The sequence below is a fragment of the Euleptes europaea genome, chromosome 1 (assembly GCF_029931775.1).
Source record: "Euleptes europaea isolate rEulEur1 chromosome 1, rEulEur1.hap1, whole genome shotgun sequence".
NCBI classification, from domain to species: Eukaryota; Metazoa; Chordata; class Lepidosauria; order Squamata; family Sphaerodactylidae; genus Euleptes; species Euleptes europaea.
In genome coordinates, this window is record NC_079312.1 from 172767301 (window position 1) to 172786768 (window position 19468).

Sequence of the window (19468 nt, forward strand, 5' to 3'; positions counted from 1 at the left end):
GTAGACAATACTGACCTGGATAGACCAAAAGTCTGACAGTTTTAAGGCAATTTCTTGTGTTCCGTGTTCAAGAGTGCTAATGCAGACAAAAGGTAACATTGCAAAATACTGGATGAATCAGTTTTCTAATTTTATTTGTTCATTTAATTATATTATATGGCCACCATCACTTTGCAGAGTAGTAAAAGCAAAATATAAGTCACGAACTGGAGATCCTTGGTTTGTGAGCTCACTGGGGGCAAAATGGATGGGCACTTGAAATGGGATGTTTTTAGCCATTGCCCTAGCTGATGGAATCCACTGGCCGCATCATCTGAGGTAGGGTTGCCAGGTCCCTCTTCGCCACCTGTGGGATGTTTTCGGGGGGGGGAGCCTGAGGAGGGTGGGGTTTGGGGAGGGGAGGGACACCAAAGCCATAGAGTCCAATTGCCGAAATGGCCATTTCCTCCAGGAGAACTGATCTCTATCGGCTGGAGATCAGTTGTCATAGCAGGAGATCCCCAGCTAGTACCTGGAGGTTGGCAACCCTAGTCTGAGGTCAGCCTGGAAGCCTTGGCTGTCTCCTTTTGGCATTCTGGAATTGGCTGCAAACCTATTCATTCTGAGGACGGGCATTAAAATGTGAGTGAGTTTTCCCCCTCCCCCTTTTAAATTTACCTTTCCTTGCCCTAAGATTTGTGCGTGTGCTGCTACTTCTGTTTGCAATTTCATTTTTAAAAATGAGCTGCTTGTGAGTGTGAGTGTCTATGTGTGTTTCACTTGTTTTATTTGCTGTTAGGCTTTTTATTTACTGGCGTAATGATTGTAATGATGCAGCCAGGCACGAGTTGCCTTGCGTATTCCCTTGCAGTAGTAAAGTGGGATTTCAGTGCTTAAGTAAATAAAAAAGGACCCAACTCTGAAAGACTTGCAAGAGAAGCACCAGACATCTGTTTTTTCCCAAAACGCCTATACACGATGTATTTCGTTATGTCGTTTCAAAACCGGCAATCCAAGGGGTGCGTTCAGTTACATACGCTATTCAGTTCTCCTCCCCTCTTTTTGCAACACCCAATGAAAAGCCTTTCTCCTCCCATCCCACCTTCCCCCTCCCCTCCCGTTTGCATCCACCAATCATTATTGTTACTTAATCCCCCCCCCCCAGTGCTTGTGGTCTTACAAAGGAACACGGGAACGTTGTAACATTAGATCAACCATTTTTATTTGTGCAGGGTCCCAATCAAACATTTCCTTCATATGGAATGTCCTTGAAGTGGATTTTGTAAACGTTTCGTGGGCTTGAGGGGGAAGGAATGCAGAGGAGGGCGAGGGCTGGAAAAGTAGCGAAATTGCTGCGAGCGGCAGATGGGGGAGGGGGAAGCAGCAGGAGGCGGAAGGGAGAGAGACTGAGGGATAGAGAGAGCGCCCGCACACACACACACACACACACACACACACGTCAGGGCTCTCCTGCAGGCACAAAGTTTCTCCCCAACTGTTCCTCCCTTTCTCCTGCTGCCGGGGTTGAGGGTGCCTCCCTGCTCTCAAAAAAAAATTTTTTATGTGCTCATCCCAACGAAAAAATGCAAGATCGTTGGACCAACACCCGAAAAAACGGCAGCTCTGTGATTAGCACTGTGCAAGGAACGGCTCATTTTGGTTTTTTTTGGGGGGGGAATGCCTGCATAGGTTGTGATTAGGGTTTCCCTGCCGTACAAATGAGGCAATTCTTAATGGCGTACAGCGCTCCTTCAGATCAATGATATTGTGCATGCATGGGAGGGAAGGGGAGGGGAGGTGGGGAAGCATCAGCGACGTAGACATGACGCAGTGCTCCCCCACGCGCCTCCTCGCGATATGACGATATGACAATAAACCATCTTGGGAGCAGTCTTAACAGGCACAGTGCGATCAGAAATGAAGAATACGCATCCAAAACACACCGAGCACGATGATAATTTGCTGTAAATTGTTGGTGCGATAAGCCTCCAGGATAGCCCTTTCTCGTCAGATCTCAGAAGCTAAGCAGGCTCGACCCTGGCAAGTATTTGGATGGGAGACCTCCAAGGAATACCAGGGTCATGACGCAGAGGCAGGGAATGGCAAACCACCTCCCAACGTCTCTTGCCTTGAAAACCCTACAGGGTCACCATACGTCAGCTGTGATTTGATGGCAAAAAATAAAAAAATGAAGGCCTGGCCTGGATAGCCCAGGCTAGCCCAATCTCCTCAGATCTCAGAAGCTAAGCAGGATTGGCCCTGGTTAGTATTTGGATGGGCGACCACCAAGAATGTTCAGGGTCGCTAGGCAGAGGCAGGCAATGGCAAACCACCTGTGGACATCTCTTGCCTGGAAAACCCTACAGGGTTGTCATCATAGAATCATAGAGTTGGAAGGGACCACCAGGTCATCAAGTCCAATCCCCAATGCAAGAAATTCGCAACTACCTCCCACCCCCAGTGACCAGAAGATGGCCAAGATGCCCTCCCTCTCATCATCTGCCCAAGGTCACAGAATCAGCATTGCTGACAGATGGCCATCTAACCTCTTCTTAAAAACCTCCAGGAAAAGAGCTCTCACCAGCCTGTTCCACTGAGGAACCCCTCTAACTGTTAGGAAATTCTTCCTAATGTCTAGGCGGAAACTCTTTTGATTTGATTTCAACCCGTCGGTTCTGGTCCCACCTTCTGGGGCACCAGAAAACAACTCGGCACCCTCCTCTACGTGACAGCCCTTCAAGTATCACATCCCCTCTCGGTCTTCTCCTCTCCAGGCTGCGATTTTACGCCAAAAAAAAGAAAAGAAAAAGGAATCCCAGTTGCGCCTTGTCTTGCCCTCAAATGGCTGCTGGACGATGGTCCAGGTAGCTCGCAAGCGTCCCCGGCGTCCGAGTCTGTCAATCTGGCACCAATAATAAACTGGTTTTCAATCCGCCCGTGGTTAGCGGAGCTGCCTCCGGTCCCCATGGCAACCGAAACAATATTACCCAGGCTTAAACGGATTCGGACGATATTAAAAAAGCCGCCTCTTTAGGAATTCCTGGTGCTGAGAATTTTAATTTTGCGTAATGCGAGCTGACACCGTGTTTATGAGACGCTCGCTGCCTGTTTTCTTCAATTAGTGCAAAGAGGCGCGGATTTGTTTTCGGGGCTTAAGGGGGGGAGGCGAGGGGGGGGCTTATTGAGTTACGGAGTGAGGAGGGGAGCCGGCAGACGCAGGTCACCCTGCCGCAGCCATCAATCCCCGAAGATGTAAAATCAGGGGAGATTTCTGGCAGATGCCGCTGTTTTTAGACCCATTGAGCTAACTACCTGATTCTAAGAAGGGGGGATAAATTGTGGGCTAGCCACTGTAAGGTTCGAATCATAGAATCATAGGTTTCGAAGGGACCACCAGGGTCATCTAGTCCAACCCCCTGCACAATGCAGGGAATTCACAACTACCTCCTCTCCACACCCCTAGTGACCCTACTCCATGCCCAGAAGATGGCCAAGGCACCCTCCCTCTCATGATCTTCCTAAGGTCATAGAATCGGCATTGCTGACAGATGGCCATTTAACCTCTTCTTAAAAACCTCCTGGGAAGGAGAGCTTACCACCTCCCGAGGAAGCCTGTTCCACTGAGGAACTGCTCTGTTCGAATGGTCTTCCTAATGCCTGAGCAGGTTGTGATGTAACTGCTCAGGAAACCAAAGGCAGGTCTCCTAAGGAAGGGGAAAGGCAGACAGTTGCCAAAGGAGGTGCCTTTTTCTCCTTCTCACCATGAGGCCTGATTTAAACAGGATTCTGGCACATGAAGATTGTATTCATGCAATTCTGGGACCTTTTTAAAAAAACGGGGCAAATTAGATTAGGGAAATGGCAGGTGGGGAAATGGACGGAGACGTTGGTCGGAATCCTGCCACTCCACGAGCAAGGGTTTGTAGTTTTTCCTCCAGTCTAAGGGGACTTTCTTCTTCTTCTTCTTCTTCTTCTTCTTCTTCTTCTTCTTCCTTAGAGATCCACAATTCTTCTTAACTCCTTCCCCATTTTACCAATTGCCTTTCAGACGCAGTCTCAGTATGATGCTGGTTTTATACTTCTATCTTCTTTACTTATTCCAGTATCCCAGAATTCTTTTTTGTTGGTTTGGTGCCCAGGGAGACCGGGAAGTAGAAGCAGGATGGTGCAAAGTTGTTTTCTGTTGCCCCAGAGGGTCGGACCAGAACCAACGGGTTTAAATTAAATCAAAAGAGTTTCCGAGTAAACATGAAGAAGAACTTTCTGACAGTTCAGAGCAATTCCTCAGTGGAACAGGCTTACTTGGGAGGTGGTGGGCTCTCCTTCCTTGGAGGTTTTTAAGCAGAGGCTAGATGGCCATCTGTCAGCAGTGCTGATTCAGTGAACTTAGGCAGATCATGAAAGGGAGGGCAGGAACAGTTGCGTCAGTGCTCAGCTCTTGTGGCCCTTTCTTACATGCCCAGGGTAGTGCCAATTGCCACTTTGGTGTCAGAAAGTAATTTTCTTCCAGGCCAGTTTGGCCAGGGATCCTGGAGGGCTTTTTGCCATCTTCTGGGCATGGAGTAGGGGTCACTGGAGGGGTTTGGGGGGAAGGTAGTTGTGAATGTCCTGCATTGTGCAGGGGGTTGGACTAGATGACCCTGGTGGTCCCTTCCAACTCTATGATTCTACGATAATCCAGATCTTACGTCAGACACAGAAAATAACTGGCATTGATCTAGGAAACTGCTCCCACCTGGAAGGCACTTCCTACCACCACAAAAGTGTGCGAGTTCAGCACCCAGGAGAACACATTTTGGAGAACAAATTTGCTGCCCAATGCTGCATCTGTTGATTTGCAGTTTAGTTCATCCTCTGTTCACTCATTCATTCAACCCTTTAATAGAGGTGAATGCCCAATGTTGGTTTGTTTATTTTAAACCTTTTTATCCTGCCTTATATCTTCAGACTCAGTGAATAATGAAGATTAAATCACAAAGATTAAATGAACACAAAGATTAAAACGCAGTGTGGTATAGTGGTTAAAGAGCCAGCTTGGTCTAGTGGTTAAAGAGCGATGGACTCTAACCTGAAGAACTGAGTTTGATTCCCCACTCCTGCTGTCACAGTTCTCTTTGAGCTCTCTCAGCCTCACCTTCCTCACAAAGTGTCTGTTGTGGGGAGAGGAAGGGAAGGAGATTGTAAGCTGGTCTGATTCTCCTTTTTAAAAAGCTAGAGAAAATCGCCATATAAAAACCAACTCTTCTTCTTCTAAAACACACACAGTGCAAATTAAGAAACGCTCAAGATTTATCAGTTTAATTTCTTATCAGTTTAATATCTGATATGTCTTCTATTTGAGGACTATATATTAAATGGATTTTTGGAACTGGAAGTTGGAATAGGGGCTTGCTCCGTCCACCGTATGCATCAACCTGGTATTGCAGTATCTCTAGGAGCCAGCATGGTGCGGTGGTTAGGAATGGCGGATTCTAATGAAACCCCCAGTACTCTCTCATACCTTTCCTCATTGGGGAGGGGCCATGGCTCAGTGGTTGAGCATCTGCTTGGCATGCAGAAGGTCCCAGGTTCAATCCCCGGCATCTCCAGTTAAAGGGACTAGGCAAGCAGGTGAAGTGAGTCCTCTGCCTGAGACCCTGGAGAGCCGCTGCCGGTCTGAGTAGACAATCCAATTTTAGTATTGGATTGTCTACTCAGTTATCTGGTTCTCCACTATTTTAGCTAAACTTGGTCAGATTGGTATTGCCTTAGAGGGTCTGTCAATGCTAGATGAACAATCAGAGTTCAATATTATTAAACAAAGAATTTCAGACCAAGAACAACAAATAATATGTCCATTTATTCCACCAACATGCTCCCCTCTTAAATTAGGTCTACAGGTTAAATACAGGAAATTACAGCAGTACTTTGATACATTCGAGGAACCCCTTCAAAGGAGGGCATTTATGCTCACCAAGCTTAATGCCCTCCCTTCAGTGGTACTAAATTGTAGGTTTAAAAATATTCCCTTTGAGAAAAGACTATGTGTATGTGGCTTGAGTCAACATGATACGCTACAGCATATAATCATAAATTGTCTTCTGCATGACGGCCCTCATAAGAAAACAATTTTACCCTTGATTGATAAAATGAAATCTAGCCAAGAATCCTCCCTATGCCATTTTTTAATGAATGATTCTATTCCTGAAGTCACATTAAAGGTGGTGGAATTTCTGACGGATGTTGTCAAGACTAGGACCAAAGTTTAAATTGGCAATGTATGGACAGAGAATTTTTGTGCCCTGTTTTTGCTATGTTTCTGAGTATATGCCAATAAAGGTTGGTTGGTTGGTTGGTTGGTTGGTTGGTTGGTTGGTTGATTGATTAGACAATCCTGACTTTGATGGACCAAGGGTCTGATTCAGTAGAAGGCAGCTTCATGCGTTCATGTGTGTTCTCATCTGTAGATCAAATTTTGACGGGAACATCCAACTGCAATTTTTTTAAAAAAATATGCTCCAGATCTCTATTTCCTTCCAAAGTTTTTTCCTTCAGCTCTGTGTTATCCATTCGCTTGTCCCTATTCCTTAATGGTTTTTCCTCACTGGGGGGGGGGGGGTTCCTGCGATACGAGCCCAAAATAAACCTGCGATACGAGCCCAAATCCCACCCAGCCTCTGCTGCGATCGGGACCGTCCCGGCCCCTCGAAGCCAAGAGCGCAAATCCAGGCACTGTGGTATTAGGAAAAGGGATGAGGCCTCCCCGGTAAATCCTTTCCATCCCCTGCTCTGGCAGGAGTTTGCTGGGAGGATTAACCCACCTCTTGTTCTCAATCCCGGTTTATGAGTTTCCCTGCTGGCTGGGAGGATCGTGTGTGTTTAAACAACAGCCTAATTAATCCCCATTTTATTACTTTCTCTTGTCAAGTGGCTAAAGAGAAGCAGTCGGCCCCGCCAGCCGCCCATCTTGCGTTTGCTGAGCTCCCAAATTACTTCATCAGAACCATCTGCTGCAGCCGCCTCGGCCGGGGTTATTTATTTCTCTATTCCAGCTCCTTTCTGTACCAGGGGGCCGAATCCATTCAAGGAAGTCTTTAGGGTTGTGGATGAGGCAGAGGGGTTTTTCGAGGGTGGGGAGGGGAAAGAATGCCTTTCAAATTGGCAGGTGATGCGAGAGCTGACGGGGCCTAGGGCTGCCAGCTCTGGGATGGATAGGGTTGCCAACCTCCAGGTGGTAAGCCAAAATAGACACCTCTGTGTATAAATGTAGTTACTCCAAATCTAACCCAGATCAACCATACAAAGTATAGCTAAACTACAGACTGTATTATACAATAACATTGACAAGCACATACAAAAAGTCCTATTTCTTAAGCATAAAGACACAAAGTCATAATATTCCAAGGTATTCTGAGAAGGAACCTGTTGGAAGACTGTTAAGAAATAAAATTGTTGGTATCCTGGGAAGGAACCTTCTGAAGGATTCTTGGATATGGATTCTTTAATATGAAATAAGAGACGGGATATATAAGGTTGGTGAAGTGGAACTGATGAAGAACTGAAACGGCCATCTTCCTCTTCACTTTTGATCCCCTGCTTTGGTACTGAGTAATATTTACCTGGAATCCACACCTGAAAGAAGAAGAAAAACTAGAATTGGTACCTGTTGGACTTTTTGTCTGTCTTTAGGATAGTGAGTTTTGGAAATCTGTGTTAGATTTGGAGTAACCCCCAGGTGGTGGCTGGATATCTCCTGCTATTACAACTGATCTCCAGGCGACAGAGATGAGATTCCCTGGAGAAATTGGCCGCTTTGTTACGCCAAGCACAGAGGGGGTCTCCTTTTATTTGGGAAAATTAGCTGGAGACTAGATAGAGCTATGCAAGAGGCTGGTGTGGGGATCTTTCAAACCAATTCTGCCCCTAGGTGAGTGAGCCAAAATGGAGAGCAACCCAATAATGAGGAGGCTTTTATGAATTTTAAGGGTTTTATTAAAAGTAATCAAATAGGGTAAAAACACACACACACACACACAATTCCCAACACACACAGAGCTAAGAAAGTAAAGGGTTGAGATTCCCAAGCGGTTCATAGTCACCTTTCCTGCAGAACAAGGTTCCAGAATAGCAGCTGCACGAGGGAAGGGGGGAAAGGACAACACGCCAGGTGTAGGACTCACATCTTGTGTTCTGGATCCAAAATGAGAAGCCCCTGACATGTACCAGGTCTCTCTGTTTTATAGTCGAATTCTACCCCTGGGGCAGACTGACTCACAGGGCATGTGAGCAGCGGGGCACAAAGGTAAGATTGCTTCGAAATTGGAGAAAGATTGAGTGGTGAAAAGGTGGGAGCCAAGATGATCGGAATATGAGGGGATTGTTGACGACTGTCAATCACTCAGTGATTGTGTTATTGACAGCTGGCAGGAACTGGGAGCAGAGAGGGGAAGGAGAAGATGGGATTAGCCTGCCCTGAGAAGGAATGTAAAGTGTGGAAGGGGAAAACGCTATTGTTCTGAGTCTGGTCGTCAGGCAGATCTTGATATGCTGGCAGTGTCTTTGGTTATGCAAAGGTGTCCAGGAAGGCAGCTGTTCCAGGGGCGAGTCTCTGGCAGGGAGGCTCAGGAGCAGAATCTGGAATCCTCTGTTCTGCTGTGCATTCACCTCCAAGATGGAGTTCTGGCCCACTTCCCTTCTCCGGGTCCAGGTGCTGTGTGCCATTCGCAGGTCCCTGCTGGCTCTGTACAGTGACGTCCGATGGGGTGTCTGGGGTGCTCCTGTGCCTTGGAGTGTGCTGCTGTGTCTTGCTGTGTCTCCCCTGCCACTCGGCAGCGGTTCCAGTGTACAAATGCGAGAGTCCAAGAGTGTCTACAGTGAGGGGGGAAAGTATTTGATCCCCTGCTGAATTTGCCCGTTTGCCCTCTGATGAAGAAATGACCAGTCCATAATTTTAATGGTAGGTCTATTGTAGCTGTGAGAATAACAACAGGAAAACCCCAAAAACCCAGAGGACAAAAAACAGAGATTGATGTGCATTATAATGAGTCCCTTCTCCAAATCCCGCTTTCCTCAGGCTCCATGTATTTTCCAGCCTGGAGCTGGCAACCCTAGGGATGAAATATATGGCCCACTGGGGAACCCCACGTGTACAATTTTGGGTTTCCCAACAGGCCAATGCAGTCCCCCTCCTCTAGGGTTGCCAGCCTCCAGGTAGTAGCTGGAGATCTGCTATTACAACTGATCTCTAGCCGATAGAGATCAGCTCCCCTGGAGAAAATGGCCGCTTTGGCCATTGGACTGTATGGCATTGAAGTCCCTCCCCTTCCTAAACCCCACCTTTTTCAGGCTCTGCCCCAAAAACCTCCCGCTGGTGGCAAAGAGGGACCTGGCAACCCTCCCCTCCCCAGATCATTTCAGGACAGATGGGGGAGCGGAAGGTAGGGTTGCCAATTTCTAGGGTTGCCAGCTCCAGGTCAGGAAATGCCTGGAGATTTTGGGCTGGAGCCTGAGAATGGCAGGGTTTGTGGAGGGGAGGGACATCTATGCCAAAGCGGCCATTTTCTCCAGGTTAACTGATCTCTATTGGCAGGAGATCAGTTGTAATAATGGGAGATCTCCAGCCACCACCAGGAGGTTGGCAACTCTACCAATTTCCAGGTGGTGCCCGGAGATGTCCCTGCATTACTCCTGGTCTCCAGACTACAGAGATCCTTTACCCTGGAGAAAATGGCTGCTTTAGAGGGTGGACTCTATGGTATTGTTCCCCACTGAGGTCCCTCCTAAACCACGGCCTTCCCAAGCTCCACCCTCAAACCTCCAGGAAAGTCTCAACTGAGAGGCGGCATCGGCAACCCTGGGCCTAGAAACTCCTTCTCCACACTTGGTACAGTCATGATCCCAACTGGGCACCGGATGCATGGAAATTCAGGGCAACCTGCAAGTCACATGTGACAGTTCCATAGGCCAGGGTGTACAGACCACTTACCCAGCCTGTCTTGGCTAGGGTTGCCAACTCCGGGTTGGGAAATACTGGAGATTTGGGGGTGGAGTCTGAGGATGGCAGAGTTTGGAGAGGGGAGGGACCTCAATGCCATAGAGTCCAATGGCCAAAAGGGCCATTTTCTCCAGGGGAACTGGTTTCTATCACCTGGAGATCAGTTGTAATAGCGAGAGATCTCCAGCCACTACCTGGAGGTTGGCAACCCTAGTCTTGGCCTTTTTTTTTTCTGTTATGGATTTTTAGTTGAATGGCAAGCCTAACTCTAGCCCGTACCTTAAAGCATGTGTCTCTTCCCCCCATGACAACTAAAACTTACTTGCAAGCAACCAGCCAGGGAACCTTTTGTAAATTAGAGTTGGCCAACTCTGGGTTGGGAAATCTTTAAAGATTCCTGGAGATTCCTGGAAAGGGTGTGGTTTAGAGAGGAGAGGGACCTCAGCAAGGTATAATGCTTTAGGATTGCCAGCTCCAGGTTGGGAAATAAATACCTGTAAATTTGGGGGGTGGAACCTGGGGAGAGTGGGGTTTGGGGAGGGGAGAGACCTCATCAGGGTACAATGCCATTGAGTCCACCCTTCCAAGCAGCCATTTTTTTCAAGGGAGTTGTCCTCTGTAGTAGGGGGATCTGCTGTAATTTCTAGAGATCTCCATCCACCACCTGGAGGCTGGCAACCCTAGGGTATTGATGCACCACAAATGACTAACATTGGAGGGGTAGGCCTAGTGTGACATGGTTCAGGGCTGGTAACTTCCAGATGATTACTTTTGGGGCTGGTATCTTCTCATCCTAACTGCTCTGCCCTAACCTTTCTTCTTCTCCTCCTCCTTCTCCTCCCTTTCTTTCTCCTCCTTCTTCTCTTCCTTCTCCTTCTTCTCCTTTTTCTTCTTCTTCTTCTTGTTATTCTTCTCCTCCAACTTCTCCTTCTTTTCTTTCTCCTCCTTCTCTTCTCTTCCTTTTCTCCTTGTTCTCCTTTTTCTTCTTCTCCTCCTTCTTGTTATTCTCCTCCTCCTTCTTCTCCTCCTTCTCTTTCTCCTTCTCTTCTCTTCCTCCTTCTTCCCCTTTTTCTCCTTCTCCTCCTTCTTGTTATTCTCCTCCTCCTCCTTCTCTTCTCTTCCTTTTCTCCTTCTTCTCCTTTTTATTCTTCTCCTTCTTGTTGTTCTTCTTCTTCTTCTCCCCCTCCTTCTCTTTCTCCTCCTTCTTCTCTTCTCTTCTCTTCTCTTCCTCCTCCTTCTCCTCCTTCTCCTTCTCCTTGTTATTATTCTCCTTCTTCTCCTTTTTCCTACAGGCTCTTCCAGACCAAATGCAGTGGTTGCCTAAAAGCCATCGCTCCTTCAGAGTTCATCATGCGGGTGCTGGAGAATGTCTACCACGTCCACTGCTTCTCCTGCTGCGAGTGTGAACGGCGGCTGCAGCGGGGCGACGAATTTGTGCTCAAAGAAGGGCAGCTGCTCTGCCGCAGCGACTACGAGAAGGAGAGGGAAATGCTGAGCGCCATTAGCCCAGCGCCCACCGAGTCAGGTGAGAGGCAAGGGCACCAGAGACCTGCTCTGTCGAGAGTGACAAGAATTCCTCTGAGCATGTGCAGAGTGTCCTTTTACCATGGCTGGCTTTCAGGCATCTGATACCACTTACAGAAAAAAAATCTATGGCTGATGTCGCATAGTGGCTAAAGGACCTTCCCTATGAGGAAAGCCTGAAGAGTTTGGGACTTTTCAGTTTAGAAAAGAGACGACTAAACTCAGTATTTGAAGCTTATAGTTCTAGTTTATTGATAGAAAAAAGGGTAATAACTTCTATTTGACTAGTAATTATTAATTAAGTGCTTTCAATTCCTCCGAATTATAATATGTAATGTAGAAGAACATCAAATTAACATTTAGTATTAATTAGTAATTCGTTCTAGAACCTTACAGGGCGAGATTAAAGTTGATGATGGATGCATGGATGCATTATTATACTGAAGCTTGGACACAGACATATTTTTATTTGATTTTTTTCCCACTTCTTTCCCCCCATTTTATTTTTCTGTACCCTAATATGTACAATGAAATTATATATATATATGATCTTGGAACTGATCTTGGTTGTCTGGAAACCCAGCCCCAATGATGCTAATTTCTGCACGTCAGTTTGTGGATAAAGGTGCAGAAACAAGGCCTGTAAATATGTCAGCAACCCTAATGACTATGAGGCTAGAAATATGGGATTCCTAGGGCACTTGAAGTACTTGAAAGGCTGTCATATAGAGGAGGGTGCCGAGTTATTTTCTGTTGCCCCAGAAGGTTGGACCAGAACCAACGGGTTGAAATTAAATCAAACGAGTTTCCATCTAGACATTAAGAAGAATTTTCTAACAGCTAGAGCAGTTCCTCAGTGGAACGGGCTTCCTCGGGAGGTGGTGAGCTCTCCTTCCCTGGAGGTTTTTAAGCAGAGGCTGGAGGGCCATCTGTCAGCAATGCTGGATCTATGACCAGTTCATGAGAAGGAGGGCATCTTGGCCATCCTCTGGGCGTGGAGTAGGGGTCACTGGAGTGTGTGGGGGGGAGGTAGTTGTGAATTTCCTGCATTGTGTAGGGGGTTGGACTAGATGACCCTGCTGGTCCCTACCAACTCTATGATTCTATGATAGGGCACTGTATCAGGATCTACTATACAAGGTGTGGCTTGGGATCTCCATCCAAGAGCCGAAAGGGAGCATGACAAATAAGTTTCTGGAAACTTGCCTCCCACGCTTTGGTGCAAAGGATACTTACTAACATGGTTTCCGCCTTCCTTTCCAGTGAAGAGTGAGGATGAGGATGGGAGCCATCCGCACGGCAAAGGGGGCGAGGAAGGCAAGGACCACAAGCGCTCCAAGCGCCCGCGCACCATCCTCACCACGCAGCAGCGGCGAGCGTTCAAAGCCTCCTTTGAAGTCTCCTCCAAGCCCTGCCGGAAGGTCGGGTGTCCCCGCTTCCCTTCTTCTGCCTGGAAAGGGCCTCCCAGCCCAGCATGGAGGGCAAGGGAGGCCGTGGCTGTCTGTATTAGCAGGGTTGCCAACCTCCGGGTGGTGGCTGGAGATCTCCCGCTTTTACAACTGATCTCCAGCTATGGTTGCCAACCTTCAGGTAGTAGTAGATAACTTCTGAGCCATAGTTTAATGAACTAAGAAAACAAAGGACCTATGCTGAAATAGTGACCCCCAAAATCTGCAGGTATTTCCCAACCTGGAGCTTGCAACTAGGGTTGCCAGGTCCCTCTTCGCCACCGGCAGGAGGGTTTCGGGGCGGAGCCTGAGGAGGGCGGGGTTTGGGGAGGGGAGGGACTTCAATGCCATAGAGTCCAATGGCCAAAGCAGCCATTTCCTCCAGGAGAACTGATCTCTATCGGCTGGAGATCAGTTGTAATAGCGGGAGATCTCCAGCTAGTACCTGGAGGTTGGCAACCCTATTAGCCATGTATTGCCAACATCCTACCTTGTTTTCTAAATTCTGTAAGGGCCCACAGGCACAACAGGATGGGACCCTGGCCCTAGATGGGACCCTGGCTCTGCAATGCTGCAGAGGTTTCTGAGCCATCTCCTAGTGCCAGAAGGAACACTGAGATATGGGAGACTGGCCCAGTGTCTCTAAATGGGGGTAGCCCTTCTGCCAGGCCACAGGCTTTAGATGGTAGGGCTGCCAGCTCCAGGTTGGGAAATACCCAGAGAACATGGGGGTGGAGCCTGAGGAGGGTGGTATTTGGAGAAGAGCTTCAATGGGGTATAATTTGGGTTGCCAGCCTCCAGGTAGTAACAACCAAGGCTAAATAGCAGTGCTGTAAATTGATATTGGAATGCTGTCGTTTTTCTACAACCTCCAGGTAGATCTCCTGCTATTATAACTGATCTCCGGCTGGTCAACGGGCAAAAGAGGGCGAGGTAGAGGTGGTAGGTGGGGGACATGCTCCTGATCACGCGATGCTCTGATGACACTTCTGGGTTTACCATCGAGCTTCAGCAGGCAGATTGCTGGAGTGTCTGCTAGAGCGTCCGCTAGAGGGTCTGTAAGAGCATCATGTGCCCCCAGCCAACCCCCGCAAAGCTCCTCTTGGTGGAGCAGAGGGACCTGGCAACACTATTCCAACACCAGATTTCTTCATTTTGAGAACTGTGGTACTCCCCAAAATGCATACAGATGTATGCGTGAAGTATATTTTTAGTGATTTCTAATAATAAGCTGAGCAATTCCATGCCTGTAGGGTTGCCAGGTCCCTCTTTGCCACCAGCGGGAGGTTTTTGGGATTGAGCCTGAGGATGGCGGGGTTTGGGGAGGGGAGGGGCTTCAATGCCATAGAATCTAATTGCCAAAGTGGCCATTTTCTCCAGGTGAACTGATCTCTGTCACCTGGAGATCAGTTGTAATAGCAGGAGATCTCCAGATAGTACCTGGAGGTTGGCAACCCTACATGCCCCCCCAATTGCTGCCCAAAAGGTCCTCAGATTTCGGACCCCCCGTAATATTAATTGGCATCGAGTTGCAGGCAAACATCTAATTCTGAATTTGTTTCCAATTCTATAACCTGCCCTTTCTGCTCTCCACACTGGGCAGGTGAGGGAGACCTTAGCGGCTGAAACCGGATTGACTGTCCGGGTGGTACAGGTCTGGTTCCAGAACCAAAGGGCCAAGGTGAGTGACGGTCTCCGAGCTTTGTATCCACACAACGACAAATCCCTGGGGCACTTCAGAGAGAAATCATTGACCGGTAGAATTTGATATCCTTTCACCCAGCTAGGTCTGGCTGTCCAAATCCACAGCCCTGTCTATGACACAAATCCCTGCCAGAAGTTGGCAGGGTATTTCCCTGGTTACCCACGTGGATCTCTTCGATATACATACAACAGCACGAACAAACTAAGACACCCCTTCGTTTAATCGGGAACGACTTATTTACAAAAAAATAATGCGCAGTGCAATTTAGAATATAATTCATATGCAGAATGCTCTCGAATTAGTATCAAGGTAAAGAATATTTGCTATAAAATTCGAAATGAGAAGCAATAATAACTAGGATAAATAAGGTGTCAGGTATTCTTTATTATAGTATTAGGAAAACAGATTTTACCAGTAGTAACCAAGAGGCTATTATTAAACAACATGATGGATATAGGCACGCTTTGGAAGGGTAGAAAGGCTGTATGTATGTTTAGTATGTATGTCAATTTGTTATGTTTTGTTTTTCTATAAAATTAATATAAGAAAAACTACAGGCAAGATCTAGGGCAAAATATAAACAGGTACAATCAAGTAATAAAACACCTTGGGGAGGGGCTGTTGCTCAGTGGCAGAGCATCTGCTTGGCATGCAGATGGCCCAGGTTCAATCCCCAGCATCTCCAGTGAAAAGGACTAGGCAAGGAGGTGATGGGAAAGACCCTTGCCTGAGACCCTGGAGAGCTGCTGCTGGTCTGAGCAGGCAATACTGACTTTGATGGACCAAGGGTCCAGTAAAAGGCAGCTTCATGTGTAAAACCTTTCTTATTCTTGTATGTCTTTTGGGCCTCGTTCCTCCTGTGTCCTTTAGGTGAAAAAAGGCAACAGGCTACTGCCTGAAAGCACATTGTTGAAAAAGGCAGTAAAACACAGCTGTTGTTGTCTGAAACTGAGGGACTGTCCCTAAAACAAATCCCTGGCTACACTTGGCAGAGGGACATCTGCCAAATTTTGTTTCTCTCAGCCCACAATGATATCCCAGCCACACTGCAGCAAATCTCAAACCGAGACCCATCTTAAATTCAAAATCATGAGGCTTCTGTCTCCCAGTAATACACTGGTCCACCACGTATCATCCCTTCTTTCTAGGTTCAGCAAAGCAGCAAACTAAGCAGCAAACCGTATACTCTGGCCCACTAATATCATCCCCATCTAGAAGCAGGGTTTATTTTTTTATTCCTGGCATGGCTTCAGTTGTAGATTGTGACAGGCAGAAATTCAACAGATGAGGTCTCCTCCCCAGCATTATATCATAGTCAAGCTGGTTGCTGCTGCACATGTTGAATGGCTGCTTTTTGCATGCTTGTTATGGGCATACTGTGCAAAAAGGGAGGGCAGCTAGGGTTGCCACCTCTGGGTTGAGAAATACCTGGATATTTGGAGGGGAGCCTCGGGAGTAGGGTTGCCAGTCTCCAGGTGATGGTTGGAGATCTCCTGCTATTAAAACTGACCTCCGGCCGATAGAGATCAGTTCCCCTGGAAAAAATGGCCGCTTTGGGAATTGGACTCTATGGCATTGAAGTCCCGCCCTCTCCAAACCCCACCCTCCTCAGGCTCCGCTCCAAAAATATCCCGCCGGTGGTGAAAAGGGACCTGGCAACCCTATAGCAGGCATAGGGCATAGGTTGCTAGGTCCCCCCTCACTTAGTGTTGCCAGATCCCTCTTCACCACCGGCGAGAGGTTTTGGAGTGAGAGCCTGAGGAGGGTGGGGTTTGGGGAGGGACTTTGATGCCATAGAGTCCAATTGCCAAAGCGGCCATTTTCTCCAGGGGAACTGACCTCTATCGGCTGGAGATCAGTTGGAATAGCGGGAGATCTCCAGCTAGTATCTGGAGGTTGGCAACCCTATCAGTTCACCTGGAGAAAAGTGGCCACTCTGGCCATTGGGCTCTATGGCATTGAAGTCCCTCCCCTCCCCAAACCCTGCCCTCCTCCGGCTCCGCCCCCAAAACCTCTAGGTATTTCCCAACCCGGAGCTGGCAACCCTACCCATCCGTGAACGCTACTCTGCAGTGGAGGTAGGAGGGTGGGGCCGGAGAGCACTTGCTTTGGAAGGGGACAGGCCCCCCTCTCACCACAATTCAGGAGGGGGATCCTGTCCTCCCTCCCCCCTCTTGTTGCACCCCTGCCCAGGAGCATCCGTACTCCTCCTTGCAGATGAAGAAGATCGCCCGCAGGCAGCAGCAACAGCAGCAGCAGCAGCAAGAGCAGGAGCAGCTGGGAAACGCCCGCCTGGGGAATGGCCGGGGGAACGGCCGGAGCAGCCGGCAGAGCAACGAGGACAGCGAAGGTAAGGGGAGAGAGGCCCTGGCTTAGTTCGTAGAGCATCTGCTTGGCATGCAGAAGGTCCCAGGTTCAATCCCCGGCATCCCCAGTTAAAGGGACTAGGCAAGTAGGTGATGGGGAAGACCTCTGCCTGAGACCCTGGAGAGCCATGGGGAAGGGCCGTGGTTCAGTGGTAGTGCATCTGCTTGGCATGCAGAAGGTCCCAGGTTCAATCCCCGGCATCTCCAGTTAAAGGGACCAGGCAAGTAGGTGATGGGAAAGACTTCTGCCTGAGATCCTGGAGAGCCATGGGAAGGGCCGTGGTTCAGTGGTAGTGCATCTGCTTGGCATGCAGAAGGTCCCAGGTTCAATCCCGGGCATCTCCAGTGAAAGGGACTAGGCAAGGAGGTGATAGGAAAGACCTCCGCCTGAGACCCTGGAGAGCAGCTGCCGGTCTGAGCAGACAATACTGACTTTGATGGACCAAGGGTCTGATTCGGTAGAAGGTGGCTTCATGTGTTCATGTGACAGGTGGAAGCCAGGCCAGAGGTTGCGTTCCTAGCGACACAGGGCATCGGGCAGTTTGTTTTGTTTGTGGCGGTGCCCTGGCACCATTTGCAGGACAGCAGTGAGGCTTTCCCTAGCACTGAGTGAGGGGAGGATGCCGCCTGTTGGATTTCTGCCTGTGGTATAATGGGGAGATCTCCACCAGTTGGATTTCTGCCTGTGAGGAAGCTGTTAAATGCTGTCATTTTCAACTAAAAGCTACTCCAGTTTACCGCGATAGGGTGCAAATTCTCATGGGTATACCACCTAAGAGAGGCTCTGATATTCAACCATATAGACGAGTTTGAGTGGTGGGGAGGTTGCCAACTTCCAGGTGGTGTCGTATATAGAGGCTGGCTAATCTCCTATTAAGGAAAAATATCCCAACACGCAGCCACTTCCAATTCTTTTGTTATTTTTATATTTTTCCCATGCTTAGTATCTCTTTAAATACCAGTTCACAAAGTTTTCATAACACGATTATCAATACTAAATCACCACAGACAAAATAGATAAATGTCCACAATGTCCTGCAATCCAAGTCCTCAAAGAGAAATTACAGATGTCTTGCTGCACAATGTCGTCTTGCATCTAAGGTGCCTATAAGGCTCATGAGCATGGAACTTTGAATCACAAAATTGTGATCGGATGAAATTGTAATTATCTGAAGAAGCAGAAATCCAGCGAAACAAGGCATAACCGGTTGCTTGTCATAATATCATTGCATTAGCCTGTATATATTCCCTACGGTGGATACTGTATATGGATTGTTTTACGGCTGTGCAAAAGAGGAATCCTATTGGTCAGCTTGGCAGCTGACTTTTAGAAGACATTGCAAGACGACATTGTGCAGAAAGACATCTGTAATTTCTCTTTGAGGACTTGGATTGCAGGACATTGTGGACATTTATCTATTTTGTCTATGGTGATTTAGTATTGATAATCGTGTTATGAAAACTTTGTGAACTGGTATTTAAAGAGATACTAAGCATGGGAAAAATATAAAAATAACAAAAGAATTGGAAGTGGCTGCGTGTTGGGATATTTTTCCTTAATAGGAGATTAGCCAACTTCCAGGTGGTGGCTGGAGATCTCCTGGGATTACGACTGACCTCCAGGTGACCGAGATCAGTTCACCTGGAGAAAATGGCTGCTTTGGAAGGAAGACTCTGGCATTATATCCTGTTGAAGTCCCTCCCCTCCTCGGACCCCAACCCCAAAACTTGCTTAAGAACTAATAAAACATGAACTCTGAGGCCCATCTCCAGCCTTCCAAATGATCTCTTCCACAAACTTAGAACAGTAGTGATGAATCTGTTACCAGAGTGCCAGCGTGATGTTGTGGTTAGGAGCTGCGGACTCTGACCTGGAGAATCTTTGCATTCAGATTCTCTAATCTGCACACTGCCAAACTTTCCTTGGTGTCCATGGGGACCGGAAACGTGCTTAAGAACAAATAAAAACATGGACTTGAGGCCCATATACAGCCTTCCCAATGATCTCTTCCACAAACCTATAATATGAGTGATGAATCCATTACTAGAGATCCAGTGTGGTGTAGTGATGAAGAGCGGCGGACTCTGATCTGGAGAACTGGGTTCGATGCCCCGCTCCTCCACCTGAAGCCTGCTGGGTGACCTTGGGCCAGTCACGGTTCTCTCAGATCTCTCTCAGCCCACCCGGAGGCAGGCATTGGCAAGCCACCTCCGAAAGTCTCTTGCCTTGAAAACCCTAAGGCAGGGGTGTCAAACATAAGGCCCAAGGGCCGGATCCGGCCCCTTGACAGCCCTTATCTCTCCCGCAAGCCAGCCACCCCCTCCATTCCCAATCCGGGCTGGCGAGGCATGGCCCGGCCCGAACAAGTGATATTTATGTAATATCCTGCCCTTGTAACAATTGAGTTCAACGCCCCTGCCCTAAGGGGTTACTATAAGCCAGCTGTGACTTGACGGCAAACACCCACAATCT

The 19468-nt window shown here is 48.0% G+C and overlaps 1 protein-coding gene and 1 pseudogene across 2 annotated transcripts in view; both read left to right on the forward strand.

Moving 5' to 3' along the window:
- Positions 1 to 19468, forward strand: part of LOC130482363 (LIM homeobox transcription factor 1-alpha-like) — a 94917-nt gene that overhangs the window by 72915 nt on the left and 2534 nt on the right. The window contains exons 4-7 of one of the 2 annotated variants that reach the window (XM_056855073.1): positions 11245 to 11477; positions 12740 to 12897; positions 14528 to 14605; positions 16823 to 16979. In XM_056855073.1, coding sequence (XP_056711051.1) covers positions 11245 to 11477; positions 12740 to 12897; positions 14528 to 14605; positions 16823 to 16979 — 626 coding nt within the window. The remainder of the gene's footprint in view (positions 1 to 11244; positions 11478 to 12739; positions 12898 to 14527; positions 14606 to 16822; positions 16980 to 19468) is intronic. The other variant, XM_056855079.1, reaches the window with a different exon arrangement.
- Positions 5217 to 5436, forward strand: LOC130493619 (U2 spliceosomal RNA; annotated as a pseudogene).